The following is a 22,100-nucleotide window of genomic DNA, read 5'->3' as shown; positions in this document are numbered from 1 at the left end:
TGACAGCAGCCACGGGCACAGGGGCAACTGGCTGGACCCCTGACCCCGGACAGTGTGAGGGGAGGCCAGCGGTTTACAGTGACCTTTACACCTGAGCCCACCTGCACACTTGTAATCAACAGCCCCTCACAGGGGGGCAAAGATTCCTTCCAGCGTCGTCTGCCCATCCTCTAAGCGGTGTTCGGGGATAGAGAGGCTTTTGGTAATGTGTTTGGGAAGAAGAGAGGGCCGTGGCGGCTTTGGGCCCATGGCCAGTGTCGTTCTGAAGGATGTACCCAGAGGACAAGGTCAGATGCTTCTCTTTCCTCCATGTACAGAAGATAAGCACACCCTGGCTCCCATGGGAGAAGGCGGTAAAGTGAAGTGAAAGGATTTTTCACTTTATTACCTTACTGAGATGGGAAATGAGGGACATCTCACTGAGCACAGTGTCTGGGTCCCTGAAAAGGCGTGAAGTGGCCATTTCAGGGACCCCTGCGGGGACCATTCCTCTTTGGATATGATCCATTCCTTTGCTTGTCTGGACTGGGCCTGGAGACAGCTGGTGGTGATCCTGGATCTGCCACTTACTAGCTGGTGGCTGTGTCCTCCCTGAGCCTCAGGGCTCAGCTCTAGCTGGGCTGTGTCTTCCCTTGCAGAGTCCTCTAGGACTTGCGCCCGGAAAGCCCTTGGCACAGAGCCTGATGCCACAGAGACAGTCGGGATGTGCGAACAACCTTTAATCTTTGTTTTTCAAAAGCATTTTGTATCAGTGAGATATAATCAGCGTTTTCTCTTATTTCTCTTTTATATTTTCTGTCAGCTGTGATCTCACCATTTAGAGGCAGTTATTATTCCATTACCAAGTCGTGTTGATTCTACTTTCTATTCAAATTTCAGTCTGTGGTAGACAAAATGACACCCCCCCCAAATTCTGCACCCTAACCCCTGGAACCTATAAATGTGTCCCCTTACATGGCAAAGGGGACTCAGTAGATTTAAGGATTGGGGCAGAGGGGAGATATCCAGGTGGGTCCAGTGTGATCACAAAGGTCTTTATAAGAAGGAGGCAGGAGGGTCAGAGGGAAAGAGAGTTGAAGATACTGCCCTGTTGGCTTTGAAGATGGAGGCAGGGGCCACGAGCCGAGGCAAGCAGGTGGCCTGCAGGGGCTGGGAAGGGCCAGGAAGGATTCTCCCTTAGAGCTTCCAGGAGGTACACCTTGAATGTAGCCTCATAAGACCATTTGGGACTTCTGGCCTCCAGAAGTGTAAGACAGCACAGCATGTTGTTTTAAACCACCGAGTGTGTGGTAATGTGTTACAGCAGCCGTGGGAAGTAAGACAGAGTCCACCACCTCTGCACTCACAGCCCCAACCCAGGCTTCTGCACGTGCCTGGAGCAGCGGCCTTGGCATCGGGACTTACTTACAAGTACAGCCAGATCGTGGAGCCCCCGCCACCGAGAGCCCTCCAGCAGATGCCCTTCACCCTCCAGCTGCTCCCTCCCTGCCTCCCCCCGTGCTCCAGGTGCCCAGAGCCTCCTGGCCCCAAGCTTCACCCAGGCTGGCCCCCTACGCCCACTCTCGGTCACTTCCTGCCATGCCCCAGGCTCCCTGCTCAGGGAGGCTCTGGTGGCATTTGTAACCTAAGTCTTTGAACGTGTGATGTTTTTAACCCTCCTTCGGACTATGAGCTCCACGGGTCCTGGGAGAACCCGTTTTGTTCACCATTTATCCGCGGTACCTTGCGCAGTGCTCGGCCCACATGGGTGCGCCAGGATTCATGGAGTAAACAAACGTACCCTGCAGGTGTGTTCTGTACACGGCGGGGTTACAGCCTCCCTACTGTGCTTTAACCTGTGTTGGAATCACACGTCCTCACGGGCTCATAAACGCACTCCCGTGCCCCTGTGCTACTGGCTGCTGCTGTCTCGCGGTTATAGGTGTTTTTTCACCAGTGTATCCAGTATCAGTGATGCTTGCATTGGACGCACAAGTTGTTCCGTATTTTTGGCTCTTTTACCTACTGCTGTCGTAAACGCCCTTACAATTGGACCTTGGCGGACATAATTCCCTCTCCTGTGTTTGTGCATCTTTTATGACTTTAAATGCAGTGTTCTCCCAAGCATTTTCTTTCTTGGACTTTGAAATGTGCCTTTGCTGGAAGATCAATGAAGACAGAAGACAGCCGGGGCCAGAACCGTCTTTCGTTGACTTAAAAGCGGGTCCAGAGCTGTGGCCCCAGAGCTGTGCTGGGCGCTGTTGACGGACAGGAAGTTTACACGACAACGTGGACGCCCCTCCCCATTTCTCCACGCCGCTCTTGCCACCCAGCCAGGCAGCCGCCATGCCCCGGAGGCCACTCCCACCGTCCACCCCACCCCAGCCCCTGCTGCCCTGCTTGTAGCTATTTGCACTTGGAACCCTGACTTAACCCGATTCTCCCCGCTCTGTCTTACAGTGACGTCACCCCTCCCGGAGAACCGCTGACCAAGAACAGCCGGCCCAAAGTGGCTTCCCGCTTCCCCAAGCTGTCCCGAGGTCACCCCAGGGAGACGCGCAACGTGGAGCCCCAGAGCGGCGACCTCTGACCTCGATGGCCACCCAGACTCGGGCCCTACGTGCTGCGCCAGCTGCCTCCACCCAGGCCACGGCAGCTGGCCCCTTCCACCTCGGAGGGACAACCCTGTCCCCCCGGTGAACCCCAGAGAGCACACCTTCCCCGCCGGTCCCGTGACACCCTGATTAAACTGGGCCGTGTGAGAGCAGGGCAGCTCCTCGCTGGACAGACGCAGACATGTGGGCCCTGCTCTCCCCGGGCCCTGCCCTGGGCCGTGAGGGCCAGCCGTTCCCCTCCCTCCAGCTCAGGGGCCAGCAGGAGGGTGGGCGCTGGATCGGGCTCGGAGCCCCCTGGTTGAGATGCACGAGTCTGATGTCTCAGTTGGTCAGAAGGTTCATTGAGAAACCCCCTCTTAACTCTTGCCCATGTGGGAATTCGAATGACTGGTTTGGGGTTTTTTCCCCTGTTTAATGTTTGCCTGCTACAACCTATGGACGTGAAGGGTTTGGATGGAGGCTAGTTCCTTACTATGCACTCCCCACCAGTGGTCAGTAGACACCCTAGTTCTTGCCACCGCGCTCCAGGGAGACAGTCCCGTGACCTTCGTGTGAAGGAGCCATTAGAGGGATGTGGAACTGTGGTTCTTGGAGAACTTCCCTACCTCCTTATGGTTGGTTCTGGAAGGACCAGCCCCTTTAGGAAACCTGAGGCCCCCTAGGCCCATGTGCACCTGGTCAGGCCAGCCAGCAGCAGCAACCCAGTGACCTGTATTGGAGAGCTCTGGGCTATCCAGGAGTCGGTGGCCTTGGCCTCGAAAGCCTAGAGGAGAGCCCTCAGGCTGTTTGTTAGAGACTCAGCTCCGGGAAGCATTCCAGAAGGTTCGGTGGACCTCGGGCTTTCAGACCTGGCCCCGGGGCTCCCAGGCGCTCAGCGTGGCTCTCTGTGAACTTGGACACAAGTGTCCACTCTGCACAGATCATGATCATCCCCTAAAGACGAGGGTGTGCAACACAGCCTCTGTCAGCCAGCCTGTTCTCAGCGGGAGCAGGGCCCTGTGTGCCCAAGACCAATCCCTCTGCCCCTCCCATTCAGAGCGGGGGCCCCCCTGGCAGCTCGCCCCATGGGACCAGAGCCATTTAGCCAGCTTTAACACCCAGAATCATGGGACTCTCTCCCACCCTGGGCAAGAGCCATCCTCAGCTGCTGATACAAAGAGAGGCGTTTTCTGGGGCCAATAGCCGGTATGCATGTGTGGAAGGTGGTCGGTAGAGGGCTGACCACTCGCCAGCCTACAGCTGGGTGGGCGGCGTGGGCAGTCACTGAGGGTTTCCTAGATAGCGGAAAACTCAGGAAGGAATGACCTGGAAGCTTTGTGTTGCGTGTTCCTCCCATCAGCCAAAAGGAAACTCATCAGAGCCGTTAAGCAGAGCTGAGATCATCTACGCACAGCCCTCCAGAGACTCGGAGGAGGCCCGCGTGACTTCTGAGGGAACATTCTGCCAGGTGAGCCAGGTCCAGGTGAGCGAAACAAGCCGGCTGTTCTCCGCAGATGGAGTGGGGAGTGTCTGGGGGCCCTGCTGTCAGCTCGTGGGGGTCAGAGGACCCGAGGGACCCTGTGTCCTAGAAAGGCAACGTGGTTTCCCTCTTCCGCGTGTGTGCCGACGGAGCCACTGCACGTGCACTTTGTTGGAATCCCGAGTCCCACAGTGCTGCCTTCAACACAGAGCCCTCCTCGACCAGATCCTCCAGGACTGTCTGGAAGCTCCAGCTGCCCCAGACCCCAGACCCCAGCCCCCCGCATTTGGATCCCTCCACAGCAGTCAGTTGGACGCCAGCTGACAGGCTGCACAGCCGGATCTGTTCCCAAGGTGTCTCCTCTCCGGTTGTACTAGACCCAGAATGGAACCGCTGCCCCGACACCCCCCAGGGCCAAGGGTTCCGATCAGCCAGCCTTTTCTGGCGCCTGACCCGAAACACACCTGAGTGCGAGTCTGGTCTCGCCTTCTCCAGCCACCCCACCAGGAGCCAGCTTTGACATTCTGTGCACGGAGTTTAAAAGAAAAGAGCCAAAAAAAAAAAAAAAAAAAGGCATCCATAGCTACGGCGGACAGATGCTGAGCTGGGAGATACAAATGCACTCGCAGCCCGTATTTAAAAAGGAGAAACTCTGCCTCCCCAGTTGTTTTTTTTTTTCTGTACGCGGACCTCTCACTGTTGTAGCCTCTCCCGCTGCGGAGCACAGGCTCTGGACACACAGGCTCAGCGGCCATGGCTCACAGGCCTAGCCGCTCCGCGGCATGTGGGATCTTCCCGGGACCGGGGCACGAACCCATGTCCCCTGCATCGGCAGGCGGACTCTCAACCACTGCGCCACCAGGGAAGCCCTGCCTCCCCATTTTTTAAAGCTTAATTATTCATGGAAAACTTGCCCTGTTCTCCCAAAATGTGGATTGTAAAAAGCATGTTCCTGGGGGAGGGTCCCCCAGGACCCTCCAGGAGGGTCCCCACGGGGACCCTCCAGGCTGCTTGCTCTCTGTACCTCCGTTTTCGTGATCCTGCAGAAACCCTGATCTTCAATTGCTTTGATTTCAGCTCAGACATGCATGTGACATGCACATTACAGCACCTCCTCAAAGCCTTAACTTTGGAATCACATGGAATGTTCTGCAGTGATTAGTCCATCCAGCTGCTCAAAATACTCCTGCCCTGCTCTCGAGGGTGGCGGGATGGACTTAGAAGGGGCAGACTCCCCAGCTCCTAGAGAAGGAATAAAACACCGAGGTCCAGGCGGAGGTCTGGGACAAATGCCAGCCCCTGAGGATGTGTCATCATCTGCCCATCAATCCACCTCCAGTTCAGAGGGTGGGAAATGCCCTGGGACCCATCGGGGGGAAAGACAGCCCTTCAGAAAGGAGCAGTTGGCGTTGCTTCTCTCTCCTTGATCAAATTAGAAGATTGTTTGGAGCCTCCAAAGTCGGCGTCTGAGAGAGGAAGCCACCCCCCCATTCTGAAAGGAACTGAAGGGCCCCTCTCTCAAGACGGCCTTGACCCTCTGGTACCCCACCTGTACAGGGAGGGAGAGGCCCCTCCAGGTCCCCTCTGCAAAGCCAGGCTGTCTGCTCAGGGGCGGCTTCAGCCAGAACGGGCCACAGCATCAACCGGGTCCATCTCTGCCATCTTGTTTGCTCCCTCCTTTTCCCCCAGATAAAGGAGACCCAGGAAAAGCAGGGCTGGGTAGAGACATCTCTCCTTAATAGAGAAAACCAAAGCTCCCAGAAGGGCGGTCCGAGGCTGGTGGAAACCTCGCCCAGAAGCAAGCTTTCCCAGCTCCTGCTGCAGCTGGTCTGGAATCCTGGCTTGAAACAGCCCAGCCTCTCTCCACAGTCAGGCCCTGGGCGAGGCGGCGGCTTTCCTGGAAAAGGCTGTTAAACCCCACGGTGGTCGCCTTTAACACCAGGCCCATCCAGGGGCTTCCTGGCTACAAAAGGCATCACCTGATTGAGTTGTAGAGACAGTACCACCTTGTGAGATCTGGCAAGGGCTTGAAGGGTGAGGCGGAGGGACGCGGACCAGTGTTTGTTTGTGGACAAGGTCTGGTCACACAGCATGGGGCCTACTGAGATGTGTTCTTTGATAACCGCTGGATTTTACGGGCTGTGCTGTGCCTTTAAAACAACAGAGGCAATCAGAGCTGTTTAAGTCTGTCCGTGGGACTGATAACACAGATGCAGCTACTGCCCAGAGGCAGCAGGCACCGGAGGCCCAAGAATTAATCCCCAGGTTCTGGGCTCAGAATCAGGAAACAGGAATGAAGACCCACCCGCCAGCCCAGTTGCTCCGAAGCACTCCTAACACCCTGAACTAGGGCTCTGCGGCCCGGGCGAGCCGGTGGCCTTCCCTCCTCTTTTTCTCCTGTTTCCTCAGGACACAGTTTGCCCACTGGAGGACCAGGTCACAGGGTTTCAGGCCTTGGCCCCCCCACACCACCTGCTCACCCTCACAGGGGGTGCCACCAGCCGGCCCCCTCACCTGGAGGCCAGGCCCTGACCTCGGGCCCCGGCAGACCTCCCCTAACCGGTCACGCCTGGCATCCTTCCTTCATCCCTCAGCCTGGCAAGTTGGTACCAGCGCCCATTCATGGGAGGTGCTCTCCCCCAAAGGGGGCACCTCGCCTGGCGTGTCACTGACAGTAAAGAACAGGCTGGATTCTCAGGCTCAAGCTGCGTGGGCATCCCCCAGGACCTGCAGAGAGGACCCTGCCTGGGAGCCTCAGATCGGCTAAGAGGCACCCTAGAAGGAGCACGCCCTGCTCGAGCTTCAACCCCAAAGGCAATAACTATCTTGACCCTGTCTCGGTGTTTCCCTCGGGACACTGCCACCCACACTGGACCTTCCCCCAGGCTGGGCGCTCCTGGCACGCAGGCATCTGCTCACGAGCAAGGCCTTTTGCAACGATCATTTTTCACAATATTGTGTATTGTTTCATTAAAGCTAACATTAAATGTTTGCTGTTCAGATTGGCTTCTGTGCTAATTTTGCACAACTGTAGCACTGTATATTTTATCTAACATTCCCATGCCAAAAAATTCATTTTTCATGTTTCCCTAACACGTGGTCTTGATTACGTTTCCAAAATAAAACTTCGGCTACTGGATCGATAGAAGTGAGGGTGGAGCCTTGCCGATCTCCGTGCTCTGAGCAGAGCAGCTGTCGGCTCATCCCACTGTGACTGAAACGCCCCTGCCCAGTTCGTGACGGGATTTCTGACCTTCCCTTCCGCCATGCCCGTTGCCTGGATGGGTAGTTCTCAAGTCTGTTAAGGAGCCCTTACTTTCATCTCTGAATCCTAATAACCGCATTAAATGGGTTTCCTTATCTACCCAATCAGTTTAGGAAGAGAAGTGGAAAAAAAAATCTGGTTTCTCTAAAAGATGGTTGAGGCTATAGCAGGGATGAGCAACCCCACTCTAAGGACAAGCTGGACCCATGAGTGTTTCGAGGTCCAGGGATTCAGTTCTTACTGGCACATAAATGTTTTGCCATCGTCACTGAAAACCACTAGCTGACCCGCCCAGGCTCCCCGCCTGCCCTCGAATCCCATCAGGTCTGCCTCTTGCTTTCATGAACTGCAAGGGAAGAAGCCATGCACCTCCGACAATTCTTTCCACCATCACCTGAGACCATACACGGGGACGCCCTTGCAAAAACTGGGACTGAGGACATGGAAGGTTACAAAATGGGGGATCACACGTTTGTACCCAGAGTTGCTAGCCCCTCCAGAGATGAGCTGGAGAACAGGCATAGCCAGGAGTGAGGGGGTGGTGGATTTTTTATTATCTAGGATTCATCCTAGAAAGAATGTCTCTGCCTCTGCAGCCTTAGTGGCACCATCCCTGGCATCACCATTTGGTAGAACACTTTGCTTAACTCATCAGATGCTGACTTCTTGGAGGAGGGAGTCTTTTGACTACACGTGCCATGGTGACCCAGCCGGAGTCACCCACGATCGGGTCCCAGTGAGCCGTCTGTCGCAGGGAACAAGGCGACAAATCTAGAGTCTAGTGTCTGGATGTGAGGCCTAGAAGCCCGCAGATTCGCTCTGAAACACATAGTATTATCTTAACTACCCTGTTCTGTTAAGGTTTACACAATAGAATTTTTAAGCAAATGTGTTTAATTTTCTAAAATCTCTTGTATTAAAATTTTCTTTTGGAATAAGCTGTGGTAATTTTGTTACAGTCTGGTTAAGACACACCTCTTTACAACTGACAACATTAAAACAGTGACATTTTCTAAATTAGATACTCGGTTTATGGTCTGATTCTTTGTGTCCATTCTTTTTTCAGCAGTTGGGGATTAGGTGAACTTCCAATATACATGTTATAAAAACTTCCAGAAAGGTCCTTCACCATCGCACATGTTATCCTGAACAACAGGATCTGATTGGACGAACATCACTTGTATTTGAAGTGGAGCAAAATCCTATTTTGAGTTATTAGGCAGGTCTGTATTCATTGCAGATGTAGAATCAAAATTCTCTACAGAAGAACAAAAGCCCCTCCTATTCATTCACTCAGAAACAGTTATTGGGCACCTACTGTATACCATCATGCGAGGCACTGGGCATGCAGCAGTGACCAAGACAGAAAAGACCCCTGCCATTTTGGACTCACATTCCAAGTAAGGCAGATGGACAGTTCTATGTATATTTCTTCCTATCTATCTCTCCATCCACCTGTCTGTCTGTACACACACACACTTCTTAAAGTCAGCCGTCCGGATAATTACAGACCACAGTAAGTACCATGAAGGAATAAGCAGGGCTTGGAGAAAGGATCTCCTGTGAACAGTCCAGGCCAGGCTTTCTCACCCTCGGCACTGCTGACATTTGGGGCTGGACAATTCTGTGTCAGGGGAACTGTCCTGTCACTGTAAGATGGTCAGCAGCCCTGGCCGCTAACACCAAATGCCCCTAGAACCCTTTCCGTGCTGACAACCAGAAATGTGTCCAGGTTCGACCACACGTCCCCGGAGTGAGGAATGGTCCCCCCTTGAGAACCATGAGGCTAGACCAAGGGGTTCTCGTGGCAGGTGTGACATGTAAGCTGTGACCTAAAGGATGAGAAAGAAATACTGCACTGTCCCCTGCTCCCTACCCCAAATTTACATTGGCTTAAAAATCCATACCCTATAGCAAGGTACTTAACCTTTTTAACCAGGATGATAAGAGCCTAGGCATAAGGTCAGTACATAAAAGTCATACCCGCAAATCCTGGGGCGATTCTGCTCAGGGCCCCACGAAGGGTGCACTGCAGACTGCTGAGCCCAGTGCTGTGGAAAGGGCACTCCAGGGCTGATGAAACAGGAGAAGGGGTGGGACCAACTCTGGACTTTGAGGGCACATTCATGGATCGCACTGCGTCCTGTGCCCTACAGCCTCCAGGTTACTTAACCCTATGCCAACCCAGTGTATCCTGTATTTGAACATATGAGAAAACTACACACAGGTTGAGTGCTGGCCCGAGGTCCCCCAGCCTCAAGGTAGAAAAGAAACAGAGGACCCCAATAAAGATGTTAAAAAAAAAAACAAACAGAGGACTGTTTCCACCGTGCCCACAGCCTGGACTGTCTTGGCCACACTCTAATCTGTTCTGGTCTCCCCTCCCTCGCTCCCAGTACGGAACAAACTCCCCGATAATCCTCAACGTCTCCTCCCAGCTTCCCAGCCATCTCCAAGCACGGCTATCTCCCAAGGGCCCTATTCACTCGAGCTCCCCCAAGGAAGCTGTTTTATTCTCCCTCAATCCATATTCCCAATTCTCAATTTCCCTGCTTCAAACCACTTTGCCTCCTTAAAAACATCAATTCCTTTGACGCTCATGCCATTCACCTGTAGCACTCTCTATGCCTACGCTTGGACTTGTATATTGACCTCCGAGCTGCTTCTCACTCACTGATGATCAACGCCTCACTCATCAGGGGCCCCTCCATCCCCTCCGGCCACACCCCGCATCTCGCTTCTCTGAGCTGCTTCCTCTCCAGAGGCTATTCCTCTGTGCCACTTACAGCTCTTCTAGACCAACGCGGCGTCCATCACTGCACCACCTCTGTAATCTTGACGTCAGATTCTCTGCTCTGATCCACTCTGTCCCCCCAGCACTTTGCTCTAGTGCCCTCACAGCAACAACTGTTCAAATTTTTCAGGCCTGCAATCTGTCATTTTTAAAAACCTGTCCTCCTCACATACTCTTGCCAAAGCACCCCAACCCAGCGCTGGTTCTGTGGGCCATGACGATCATCGCTCCCTTTGGGGACATCCGTGAGTCCCCTGCCCCTCTTTCACACTTGCTTGGCAAAAACCCAGCCCTAGTCAAGCCCAACTGACAAGCTAGTCTAAAAGCCGGTATTACTTGTAACTTTGGTTTGTAACTCCACATTTTGTTTTCTTCATAATTTAAGAGACTAATGCATTTAAAAAAATTATTTATGTTTGGGAGCACACAATGTACAAAGATGTATAAAGGGGTGGGGATGGAGCTGTAAAGGAGCAGGAATTTTTTTGTTACTAAAGTTAAGCTGATGTAAATTCAAATCATTATTCAAAGTAACTTTAGGTTGTTAAATGTAATCCTCATGGTAATCACAAAGAAAACAGCTATAGAATATACACAGAAGGAGATGGAAAGGAACAGTTCATGCGAAAAACTAAACACCAGAGACAGCAATGCATGGAATAAGGGACAAAAAAGCTAGAAGGCATATAGAAAATGAATAGCAATGACAGAATAAGTCCCTCCTTATCAGTAATTAAATTTAAATGGATTAAACTTTCCAACCAAGACAAAGATTAGCAGAATGAATAAAAACACATGATCCAACTATATTTTATCTAAAAGAGATTCACTTTAGATCTAAAACCACAAATAGATTTAAAGTGAAAGTATGGAAAAAGATATTCCATGCAAGTAGTAACCAAAAGAGGAGTGGCTATACGATATCAGACAAAATAGATTCTAATGAAAGTTTCAAAACAGGAAGAAGATATAACAGTTATAAACATTTATGTACCTAATAATAATCAAAAAATAGAAAGCAAAAACTTACAGAATTGAACAGAGAAACAGACAGTTCTACAATTATAGCTGGTGACCTCGATAACCCACTCTCAATAATGGACAGAACGACCAGACAGAAGATAAGTAAGGAAACAGAGGATTTAACACAATAAACCAACTAAATCTAACAGACATACACAGAGCACTCTACCCAATAGTTGCAGCATATACATGCTTCTGAAGTGCACATGGGACATTTTCCAGGACAGACCATATGTTAGGCCACAAGTCTCAACAGATTCTAAAAGATAGATTTCATACAAAGTGTCCTCTCCAACCTGATGGGATAAAGTTAGAAATCAATAACAGAAGGAAAATGGAAAAATCACAGATTTGTGAAAAACAGTACAAACAACCAATGGATCAAAGAAATCACAAGGGAAATTAGAAAATACTTCAAGACAAATGAAAATGAAAACACGACATACCAAAACCTATGGGATGCAGCAAAAGCAATGCCAAAGGAGAAATTTATAGCTATAAATGCCTATATTAAAAAACTGGAAAGACCTAAATCAGCACTGTAATCTTACAACTTCAGGAACTAGAAAAAGAACAAACTAAACTCAAAGTTAACGGAAGGAAGAAATAATAAAAATTAGAGCAGAAATAAAACAGAGAGTGGAAAAGCAACAGAGAAAATTAATGAAAGTTGTTGAAATGTATCAACAAAATTGAAAAACTTTAGCTAGATGGACCAACGAAAAAAGAAGAAGTTTCGATTTACTAAAATCAGAAATGAAAATGGGGACATTACTACTGATTCTACAGAAATAAAAGGATTATGAGTACCACGAACAATTTTATGCCAACAAGTTGGATAACCTAGATGAAACGGACAAATTTCTAGAAACACAAAACCTACCAAGACTGGATCAAAGAAATAGAAAATCTGAATAAACTTATGTATAACTAGTAAGAAGGTTGAATTAGTAATCAATCTCCGTAGAAAGGAAAGTTCTGGACCTGATGACTTCACTGGTGAATTCTGCCAAACATTTAAAGAACTAATACCAATCCTCAAACTTTTCCAAAAAATTGAAGAAGTGGGACTTCTCACTCATTCTATGAGGGCAGTATTACCCTGATACAAAGGCAGACAAAACAACTACAAAATAAAACTACAAACAATATCCCTGGTGAACACCGATGCAAAAATCCTCAACAAAACACTAACAAAGAATTCAACAGCATATTAAAAATATTATACACCATGACCAAAGATGGTTCAGCATGTGAAAATTGATTAATATGCCACGTGAACAGAATGAAAGGGGGAAAAACCCACTTGATCATCTCAATAGATGCAGAAAAGGCATTTGACAAAATTCAACACCCTTACATAACAAAAACACTCAACAAACTAGGAATAGAAGGAACATACCTCAACATAATAAAAACCATATATTAAAAAAAAAACACAGCAAACACCACATATATTCAGCAGTGAAAGACTGAAAACATTTCCTCTAAGAACAGGAACAAGATGAGGGTGTCCACTTTTGCCAATTCTATTCAAACATAGTACTGGAAGTTCTAACCAGAGCAATTAGGCAAGAAATAAAAAGCATGCAAATTGAAAAGGAAGAAGTAAAATCCTCTCTATTCATAGATGATAGGATCTTATATATAGAAAACCTTAAAGATTCTGCAAAACAAAACAAACAAAAACCCCACAACTGTTAGAGATAATAAACAATTTCAGCAAAGTAGCAGGGTACAAAGTCAGCACACAAAGATCAGTTGCATTTCTGTACATTAACAATGAATAAACTGAAAGGAAAATTATGAAAACAGTTCAACTCACAATAGCATCAAAAAGAATACTTAGGTATTAACCAAAGAGGTAAAAGACTTGTACAATAAACTATAAAACATTGCTGAAAGAAATTAGATAAGACATAAATAAATGGAAACACATACCATGTGTAATCTTCATGGATTAGAAGATTTAATATTGTTAAGATGTCACTACCCAAAGTGATTGACTGATGAATGCAATTCCTATCAAAATCCCAATCATCTTTTTTTTTTTTTTCAGAAATAGAAAAAATCCATTTTAAAATTCATATGGAAGCTCAGGGGACCCAAAATAGCTAAAACAATCTTGAAAAGGAAGAACAAGTCTGGAAGACTCATATTTCTTGATTTCAAAACTTTTAACAAAGCTACGGTCATCAAAACAGTGTGGCAGTTGGACTTTCCTGGTGATCCAGTGGTTAAAACTTTGCCTTCCAACGTGGGGGGTGCAGGTTCAACCCTTGGTTGGGGAGCTAGGATCCCACATGTTCACAGCCAAAGGGCCAAAACATAAAACAGAAGCACTATTGTAACAAATTCAATAAAGACTTTAAAAATGGTCCACATCAAAAAAAAGTCTTAAAAAAAAAAAAAACAGTGTGGTAGTGGCATGAAGAAAGACATACAGACAAATAGAATAGAATAGAGAACCCATAAATAAGCCCTTGCATATATGGCCAAATGATTCATTGATAAGGGTATCAAGACCATTTGATGGGAAAAGGACAGTCTTTTAACAAATAGGAAAACTGGTTGTCCATGTAGAAAAGGAAGTTGGGGCCTTACATAACACCATATACTAAAATTATCTCAAAAGGGATCAAAGACCTAAATAAATGTATAAAACTCTTAGAAGAAAACACAGGGGGAAGTCTTCACAGCACTGGATTTGACAGTGATTTCTTGAATATGACACCAAAGGCACAAGCAACAAAAGAAAAAATAGATTCAACTTATCAAAAATTTTAAAAATTTTGGACATCATAAGACAATATCAACAGAGTAAAAAAGCAGCTCAGAGGATGGAAGAAAATACTGGCAAATCAAATTTGTGATAAGGGATTAATACCCAGAATATGTAGAGAACTCAAAACTCAACAACAACAACAAAAAAAACCCAATTCGAAAATGGTCAAAGGACTTGAATAGACAGTTATCCTAAGATATACAAAGAGCATGTGACCAAAAGCACATGAAAAGATGCTCAACACCGGTAATCATTACAGAAATGCAAATCAAAACTGTAATGAGATAACACCTCATATGCATTTGGATGGCTACCATTTTATTTTATGTTTTTAATTTTTTTTTAATTTTTAAATTTTATTTTTTTTGGTTGCATTGGGTCTTCATTGCTGCATGCAGGCTTTCTCTAGTTGCAGCAAGCGGGGGCTACGCTTCGTTGTGGTGTGCGGGCTTCTCATTGCAGTGGCTTCTCTTGTTGCGGAGCTCAGGCTCTAGGTGCATGGGCTTCAGTAGTTGTAGCACGCGGGCTCAGTAGTTGTGGCTTGCAGGCTCTAGAGCACAGGCTCAGTAGTTGTGGCGCATGGGCTTAGTTGCTCTGTGGCATGTGGGATCTTCCTGGACCAGGGCTCAAACCCATGTCCCCTGCACTGGCAAGCAGATTCTTAATTTATTTAATTTATTTATTTTTGGCTGTGTTGGGTCTTTGTTGCTGCACGCAGGCTTTCTCTAGTTGCAGCAAGTGGGGGCTACTCTTTGTTGAGGTGCGTAGGCTTCTCAATACGGTGGCTTCTCTTGTTGCAGAGCATGGGCTCTAGGTGTGTGAGCTTCAGTAGTTGTGGCACATGGGTTCAGTAGTTGTGGTTCGCAGGCTATAGAGCGTAGGCTCAGTAGTTGTGGCGCACGGGCTTAGTTGCTCCACGGCTTGTGGGATCTTCCTGGAGCAGGGCTCAAACCCGTGTCTCCTGCATTGGCAGGCGGATTCCTAACCACTGTGCCACCAGGGAAACCCCTGGATGGCTACCATTTTTACAAAAGCGAACAGAAAATAACAAGTGTTTAGTGAGGATGTAGAGAAACTGGAAACTTTGCACCTTGTTGGTGGGAATGTCAAATGGTGCAGCTGCTATAAAAACAGTGTGGTGGTTCCTTAAAAAATTAAACATAGAATTACCATGTGCTTCAACAATTCCACTTCTGGATATATATCCAAAAGAATTAAAAGCAGGGTCTTGAAGAGATATTTGTACACCCACGTACACAGCAGCATTACTTAGGGTAGCTGAAACACAGAAGCAACCCAAGCGTCCATTGACAGAATGGTTAAGAAAATGTAGTATATACATACGATGGATAGTACTCAGCCTTAAAAAGGAAGGAAATTCTGACAACCTACAACGTGGATGAACCATGAAGACATTACGCTAAGTGAAATAAGCCAGACACAAGAGGACAAATACTGTCTAATTCCACTTACACGTGGTACTTACTATAGTAAGTATAGGGACAGAATACAATGGTGGTTGCCAGGGGATGGGAAGAGGGGTTGAGGACTATTGTTTAATGGGTACAGGGTTTTAGTTTTGCAGAATGGAGACAGATAGGGGTGACGGTTGTACAACCATATGAATGTACTTAATGCCACCAAACTGTATACTTAAAAATGGTTAAGACAGTAAATGTTATGTTGTGTGTACTTTTTCACAATTAAAATAAATAATTATCCTGATTTCATAGAAGAGATGATTAAAGCCCAGAGGAGTGATTAGCTTGCCCAAGTGTATACGGCTGGGGATTCAAACCCAAATCTGTTCACACCCAAGCGTTAGCTCTTTTCACTAAAGGGCATTAAAAGAATAATGAAAGAAAAGTTGAATGAAAGTTCACTAATGTGTGGTGTTTTCTATCCTATGCTACCGTGGGTCTCTGTCACTAATTTGGACTTCGAAGTTTGAAGACTTTAAGTCAATATAATGGAAAAACTTATAACAGGAACATTTTTCATGGGCTGTATAAAGACTCCTTGAAAGAGGTAAACTTTGTGATCAAATAGAAGTGAGTGGATCACTCTCAAGCGGCTGCTAGAGAATTACTACTCAAGCTGGGGGTTGCAACAGATGACTTCTAAAATCCAGGCATACTTTGTTTTAGTGCACCTCACAGATAATTACTTTTTTTAAAAAAAATTGAAGGTTTGTGATATCCCTGCATTGTCAGATGACAGCATTTTTTAGCAATAAAGTATTTTTTAATTAAGGCATGTACATTGTTTTTTAGACATAATGGTACTGCACACAATAAACTACAGTACAGTGTACACAGGACTTTTATGTGCACTGGGAAACCAAAAACTACGCGCGACTTGAGTTATCGCTATGTTGGCTTGTTTGCAGTGGCTGCCTCTATCCTAACAGTCCGCAGGGAAGGGAGATGGGCACGAACCAGGGCCGAAAGCATTGAGGAAAGGAGAGAGAGGCAGGGCCGGCTCCTCTGAGAAGCCCGCCTGCCATAAAGGGCCCCTGGGATTTCCCTCTTTGATGACACGGCCGGCACTTACTGGTTCCTCAAACTTACATAAACATGATGCTCAGACCCAGAAACGCTAGGTGAGTGAAGAAAGCCCTTGAGCACCTCTGATGAAAAAGCATTGACCCCTGCAAGGCAGTGACCTGCATGCCAGCTCTGCCACCTCCTGTGTGACCGTGGGCGCCTCTCTTGCCCTCTCTGGGCCTAAGTGTCCCCATCTGTGAAATGAGGATAACAGCACACCTTCCTTATGGGTCAGTGTATTAAGTGTGTAAAACACACAAAGCCCTTAGAGCACCAGCCCCGCTCAGACATCCCCAGCATCCGCCAACACAGATGCTGTTCAGCGTCTCACATTCATTTATCGTTACCTGTTGATCGTGTATCTTCCCCCGGGCTGCACATGCTGGGTGTACATTTTTTTTTTTTTTTTTTTTTTTTTTTTTTTTGGCTGCGTTGGGTCTTCATTGCTGTGTGCGGGCTTCTCATTGTGGTGGCTTCTCTTGTTGCAGAGCGTGGGCTCTAGGCACGTGGGCTTCAGTAGTTGTGGCACATGGGCTCAGTAGTTGTGAAGGCTCTAGAGCACAGGCTCAGTAGTTGTGGTGCACGGGCTTAGTTGCTCCGCAGCATGTGGGATATTTCTGGACCAGGGGTCAAACCCGTGTCCCCTGCATCGGCAGGCGGGTTCTTAACCACTGTGCCACCAGGGAAGTCCTGCCGGGTGTACACTTGTTTCTCATTTTCTCTGCTCTGACCCCACTGCTCTGCCAAGACGCCCCTGGCACGTTTCAGGAGCAAGAACGTTTTGTAAAGCAAGTGCACTAGCACATCTCCACATCCGCCACCTTAACTTATTTAAAATCCTCACAATCCCACGAGGTGGAGATAACAGATCATCCCCATTCTACCCCGTGGGGAAGGGAAGCGCTTTGCAAACCCAAACACTCTGAAGAAGCTCAACAAAGATCCTGGAAGGACAGGGATTGAGACGCAGGCAGATGCTCACCCCTCTGCAGCCTCAGTCTACCTGTCAGGTGGGAACAATCTTGTTCACCTCACAGGGTGGATGGGAGAATCCAGAGAGAGGACAGTTACAGAGCATGAGCGTACAGCAGGTGCTCAATAAATGGTCCTCACCCCCCCTTGCTGTGGAGACTGGGTAGCCCCATTACAGCATCCCATGGAGGAAACAGGCCCAGAGAGGTATGGCAACGTGCCCAAGGCCGCACAGCACTGAAGGCCAACTTAAACAGAAGCACAATATGCTTGTGGGGGAGGGGCTGCTGTGCCCAAGCCTCTCCTTTGCCTGGACTCCCTCCCCGAGGATTGTGGGCGTGTGGAAATGAGCAGATCCACCTCGATGTGTCTTTTCCAGAAAAAATAATAATAATAATAATTTCCTCTCATTTCACACCGCTATTCTGTGACCGTTCTGGCTTCTGCATCACCTGTCCCCCTGCCGTGTCCCCTGCTCTGTTTCCTTTCTCTTGCTGTTTCCTAGGCACAGTATTTATCATGTCGTGTTCCTTGTCTTTATGTAATCAGTTTTCCGGGAAACAGCTAAGTGATGGATCCAGTAGAGGTCCTGCGTGCGCAGGTTTTTTAATTTGCACACCCCCCGGGGTGGCCTGACAAGCTGTCACCTGGGACACTGGCTGGGGCTGAGGTTCAGAGAGGCCACCTTCTGCCTCAGGGACGTCCACATCGTCCCCATCACTCTGGGGGACGGGGCACCTTTCGTGATGAGAACGGGACCACCCGAGGCCGACAGCCCCGGGGGGCCGGATCCTGGCCACTCCAGTCCACGACGGGCTTCTTGCACTAAGCGTGATGCTTTCAAGGTTCATCTCTATTGTGGCGTGTGTCAGTACTTCATTCCCTTTTATGTCTGAATAGTATTTCATTGTATGGATAAACCACATTTTATTTACCTACTGTTACTTTTTGTGGCTTTGTGGGCTCTTCAGTGCTGCCAGCGTCTGGCCCTCAGCTCCTGGTTCCCTGGGAGTGATGCTCCGACACTCCCCGCCCTCAGTATCCTAGTGGGTCTCACATTTGATGGTACATTGCCATCACACAGATGTTAAAACCCAGCCGCTGGGCCACCCCCAGAACTGCTGCTGCCGGACGGCTGGCTGAGGCTCGAGAACGTGCGTTTCTAACGGGCTCCCAGGCAATGCCCCTTCCCCCAGTCTGGGGTCCACCCTGGAGGACCTGGGCAGCAGAGGTCACAGCAGCGGTGACAGGCAAAGAAGTATTAGGCGCAAACAGCTACTGAATGACTGCGAGATTCTGGGCCCTGAATGGAGTCCTTCACATAAATATCTCATCACTCCTCACCCCAACCTTATAAGGCAGGCGCTGTTACTGCCCCCATCTCACAGATGAGCAAACCGAGGCCCAGGGAGATTAAATGGCCTTGCTGCCGAGTCTAGGAATATCTGTACTGGGGACTTCACAGCCTTCCCAAACCAGTGGGGAGGCAGGCATCTGGGTAGAAGGGCACTCATGGCTCCTCCCACAAGGGCAAATGTTCCAAGACAATGGGCCACAGGTCACCCCACTGGTGAGAGCCGAGGGCAGGACTGAAACCCAGGCCTGGAGTCTCCGAAGGTTGTGTTTGCATCTGGAGACGTAAGGATAGTCCCACGAATCCTCTCTGTGCCTCATCCTCTCCCCACCTCCCCTCATCCCTTCTACTCCTCTCCATCCACCTTCTTGATTGTCCCATGGCTCAAGCGTGCTAAGCCCTCACCTACCCCGGTCCCTTTGCACATGCTGGCCCCCCCCCACCTGGATTGCTCTTCCTGCCTTTTCTGCCTGGCTCACTCATTCTTTGGGTCCAACTTGAACATCATTTCCCCGGAGAAGCCTTTCCTGACTTCCTGGTCTACCATTATTTCCCGTCTCTCATAAACTGTGTAGTATATATCAATACTTAAACATTTATTTGTGAGTTTGCTTACTTATGATAGCAGCTGCCCCTGCTCTAGAGGGAATGGACCATGTTGGTTTTATGCACCATTGCACCCCCGTTGCTGGAACGCAGTAGACACTCAGTAGATACTTGTTCAGTCAATGAATAGTGAAGTGAATGATCACTCACTTTTAGGACTCTTCTCCGTATCTCCTGGTTACAAGGAACAATTATCTACCTTCATCTATGAGACTTCTCTGAAAAGCCAGCCAAGATGCTGATTGGACCTTGGCCCTAACTGTAATAGCCCAGAGAGTAAAGGCTCGGACTTAAGCCTTATCGATCACTGCATCCCAGCTCATGCCAGGCCCCCAAGCAGATGCTCTGCGAATGGGGATGATGTGTTGGTCTTCTCAGGTTCACCCATCTTTAAACACCCCACCCAGGTGGCCATGAACCCTGAACTAGGGACGGGGTGCATGTGGGCCCCAAACACATCACTGGGACCATGAGACATCAGTCTACCCTCATCCCCGAGGGGCACTCCATAGACTTTCTCCAAGGATGGGGCTCCCTGTATTCTGTGCTGGGGGATCCTGTGTCTGCCAGAGAGCAGGTCTCTTGAAAATTTTTTTGTGGTTCCCTAACACTGACTAGGAAGAGGAATGCAAAACCTGGATCACCCAGAGGCTGACAATTTTCTGATGCTGAATATTGTAAGAGCTTTTTCATTCTTTACAAAACAGAAGTGTTTCCCTGTCCCACTTGAAACGAATTAGGTGAATTTGAGTGGGTTGTTTTGTCAAGTTACATGAACACGTGGACAATAATTCTGACTTATCTCTGCAGTACAACTACAATGTCTTAAAGCCCACCTTCTTATTGTTATTACAGTAACTTGCATTTCTGTGTCTGTGTCTGTTTGAAGATTCACAAATGCTGCTGGGACTTCCGTCTCTACATTTTGAAACCTCTCAGCATTAAGACTCAAGAATGGGTACTGGCTTCTTCTTTTCTGAGGTTGTTACCCATTGCTTACTGTCTCTACACTCACAATACCCCAGTTTACATTCAGGTCCCACGGGAATGTCTAATGGGCATCTCCAACTAAATATGCCCCAAATGGAACTCCTGAGGCCTCCCCCAAACTTGCCTCTCCTCCTTTCCCCTGTGTAGGTGAAGGGCGCCTCTCCCCGGGCTGTTCAACCTGCAACATGAATCACACGACTTCTCTTCCGTCACCCTCTTCCCACTACATTCGATCCATCAGCAAGTCCCTTCTACTCTGCCTTCAAATTCTATTCATACTGGTTGTTTCATGTCCGCCCAAAATTCATGTCTACCTGAATCTCAGAATGTGGCCTTACTTGGAAATGGGCTCTTTACAGATGTAATTAGTTATTAAGATGAGGTTACTGAAGTCGGGTATCCTAACTCCAATGGCTAGTGTCCTTATAAAAAGAAGAGAAGACACACAGAGACAAAGCCTGTGTGAAGATGGATGAAGAGATTGGAGTGGTGCATCTACAGGCCAGGGAACACCAAGGATGGATGGCCACCACCAGAAGCTGGAGGACGCAGGAAAGGACCCTTCCCTAGAGCCTTCAGCTGCAGCGTGGCCCTGCCAGAACCTTGATTTGGGACTTGTAGCCTCTAGGATTATTGGAAAATAAGTTTCTGTTATTTTAAGCCATAAAGTTTGTAGTAACTTGTTACAGCAGTCACAGGAAAGTAACACACTATCCAAATCTATCTGCTTCTGCCATCACTCCCTCCAGGTTACCATCACCCTCACCTGGAGACCCAGCAGCCTGCCAGCTGGTCTCTGTTCTATTCCCACATGCATATGTATATATGTATGTACATATGTATACACACATATACACGTACATATATATACACACAATACATACAAATTATATATAAGTAGGTATGTAAATGTATATGCCATGTGTGTAATATACACTAGTGTATCACATGTATATTACACCTAATAAGATAGAGTATTTCCTTCTTCCCAGAAAGTTCTCTCCTATGGATGCAACTAGAGATTATCATACTAAGTGAAATAAGTCAGAAAGAGAAAGACAAATACCATATGATATCACTTACATGTGGAATCTAAAACATGGCACAAATGAACCTATCTAGGAAACGGAAACAGACTCACTGACAGAGAACAGACTTGTGGTTGTCAAGGGAGAGTGGGGAGGGGAAGGGATGGACTGGGAGTTTGGGGTTGGTAGCTGCAAACTATTATATATACAACGGATAAACAACAAGGTCCTACTGTACAGCACAAGGAACTATATCCAATCTCCTGGGATAAACCATAATGGAAAACAATATAAAAAAGAATGTACATATGTGCATAACTGAGTCACTTTGCTGTACAGCAGAAATTAACACAACATTGTAAATCAACTATACATTAATTTTTTTTTAAAGTCTAAAAAAAAAAGGAAGTTCTCTCCTGCCCCTTTCCAGTTAATTCCCGCCCTACCCCGCCAAGCACCCAGTTTCTGGTTTCTATCACCGTAGATTAGTTTGCCTGTTACTTGGCATCATATAAATCAAATCGTATAGTATGTACTCATTGTATCCGGCTTCTTTTACTTGGCATAATCTTTGGGAGACGCATCCATGGTTCTGTGGATATCAATAATTTAGTCTCTTATTGCTGAGTTATTCCACTGGATCAAATAATGTTTTAAGAATACAATCAGATGTCATCCCTGTGT

The 22,100-nt window shown here is 47.9% G+C and overlaps 2 protein-coding genes across 4 annotated transcripts in view; one reads left to right on the top strand and one right to left on the bottom strand.

Annotated features, from left to right (window-relative positions):
• The window catches only part of SNX29 (sorting nexin 29), a 552,967-nt gene extending 544,639 nt beyond the window's left edge, over positions 1-8,328 (top strand). For 2 of the 3 annotated variants that reach the window (XM_030883986.2, XM_060284206.1), the window contains one exon: positions 2,440-8,328. In XM_030883986.2, the coding sequence (XP_030739846.2) occupies positions 2,440-2,569 (130 nt within the window). In that variant the 3' untranslated portion in view covers positions 2,570-8,328. The remainder of the gene's footprint in view (positions 1-2,439) is intronic. The other variant, XM_060284205.1, reaches the window with a different exon arrangement.
• CPPED1 (calcineurin like phosphoesterase domain containing 1) overlaps positions 1-22,100 on the bottom strand; it is a 234,398-nt gene that overhangs the window by 38,491 nt on the left and 173,807 nt on the right. The window lies entirely within an intron of this gene.

Source organism: Globicephala melas, chromosome 15 (genome assembly GCF_963455315.2).
Source record: "Globicephala melas chromosome 15, mGloMel1.2, whole genome shotgun sequence".
NCBI lineage: Eukaryota > Metazoa > Chordata > Mammalia > Artiodactyla > Delphinidae > Globicephala > Globicephala melas.
The sequence above is the reverse complement of the archived record's forward strand: the minus strand, read 5'-3'. Positions and strand labels throughout refer to the sequence as shown.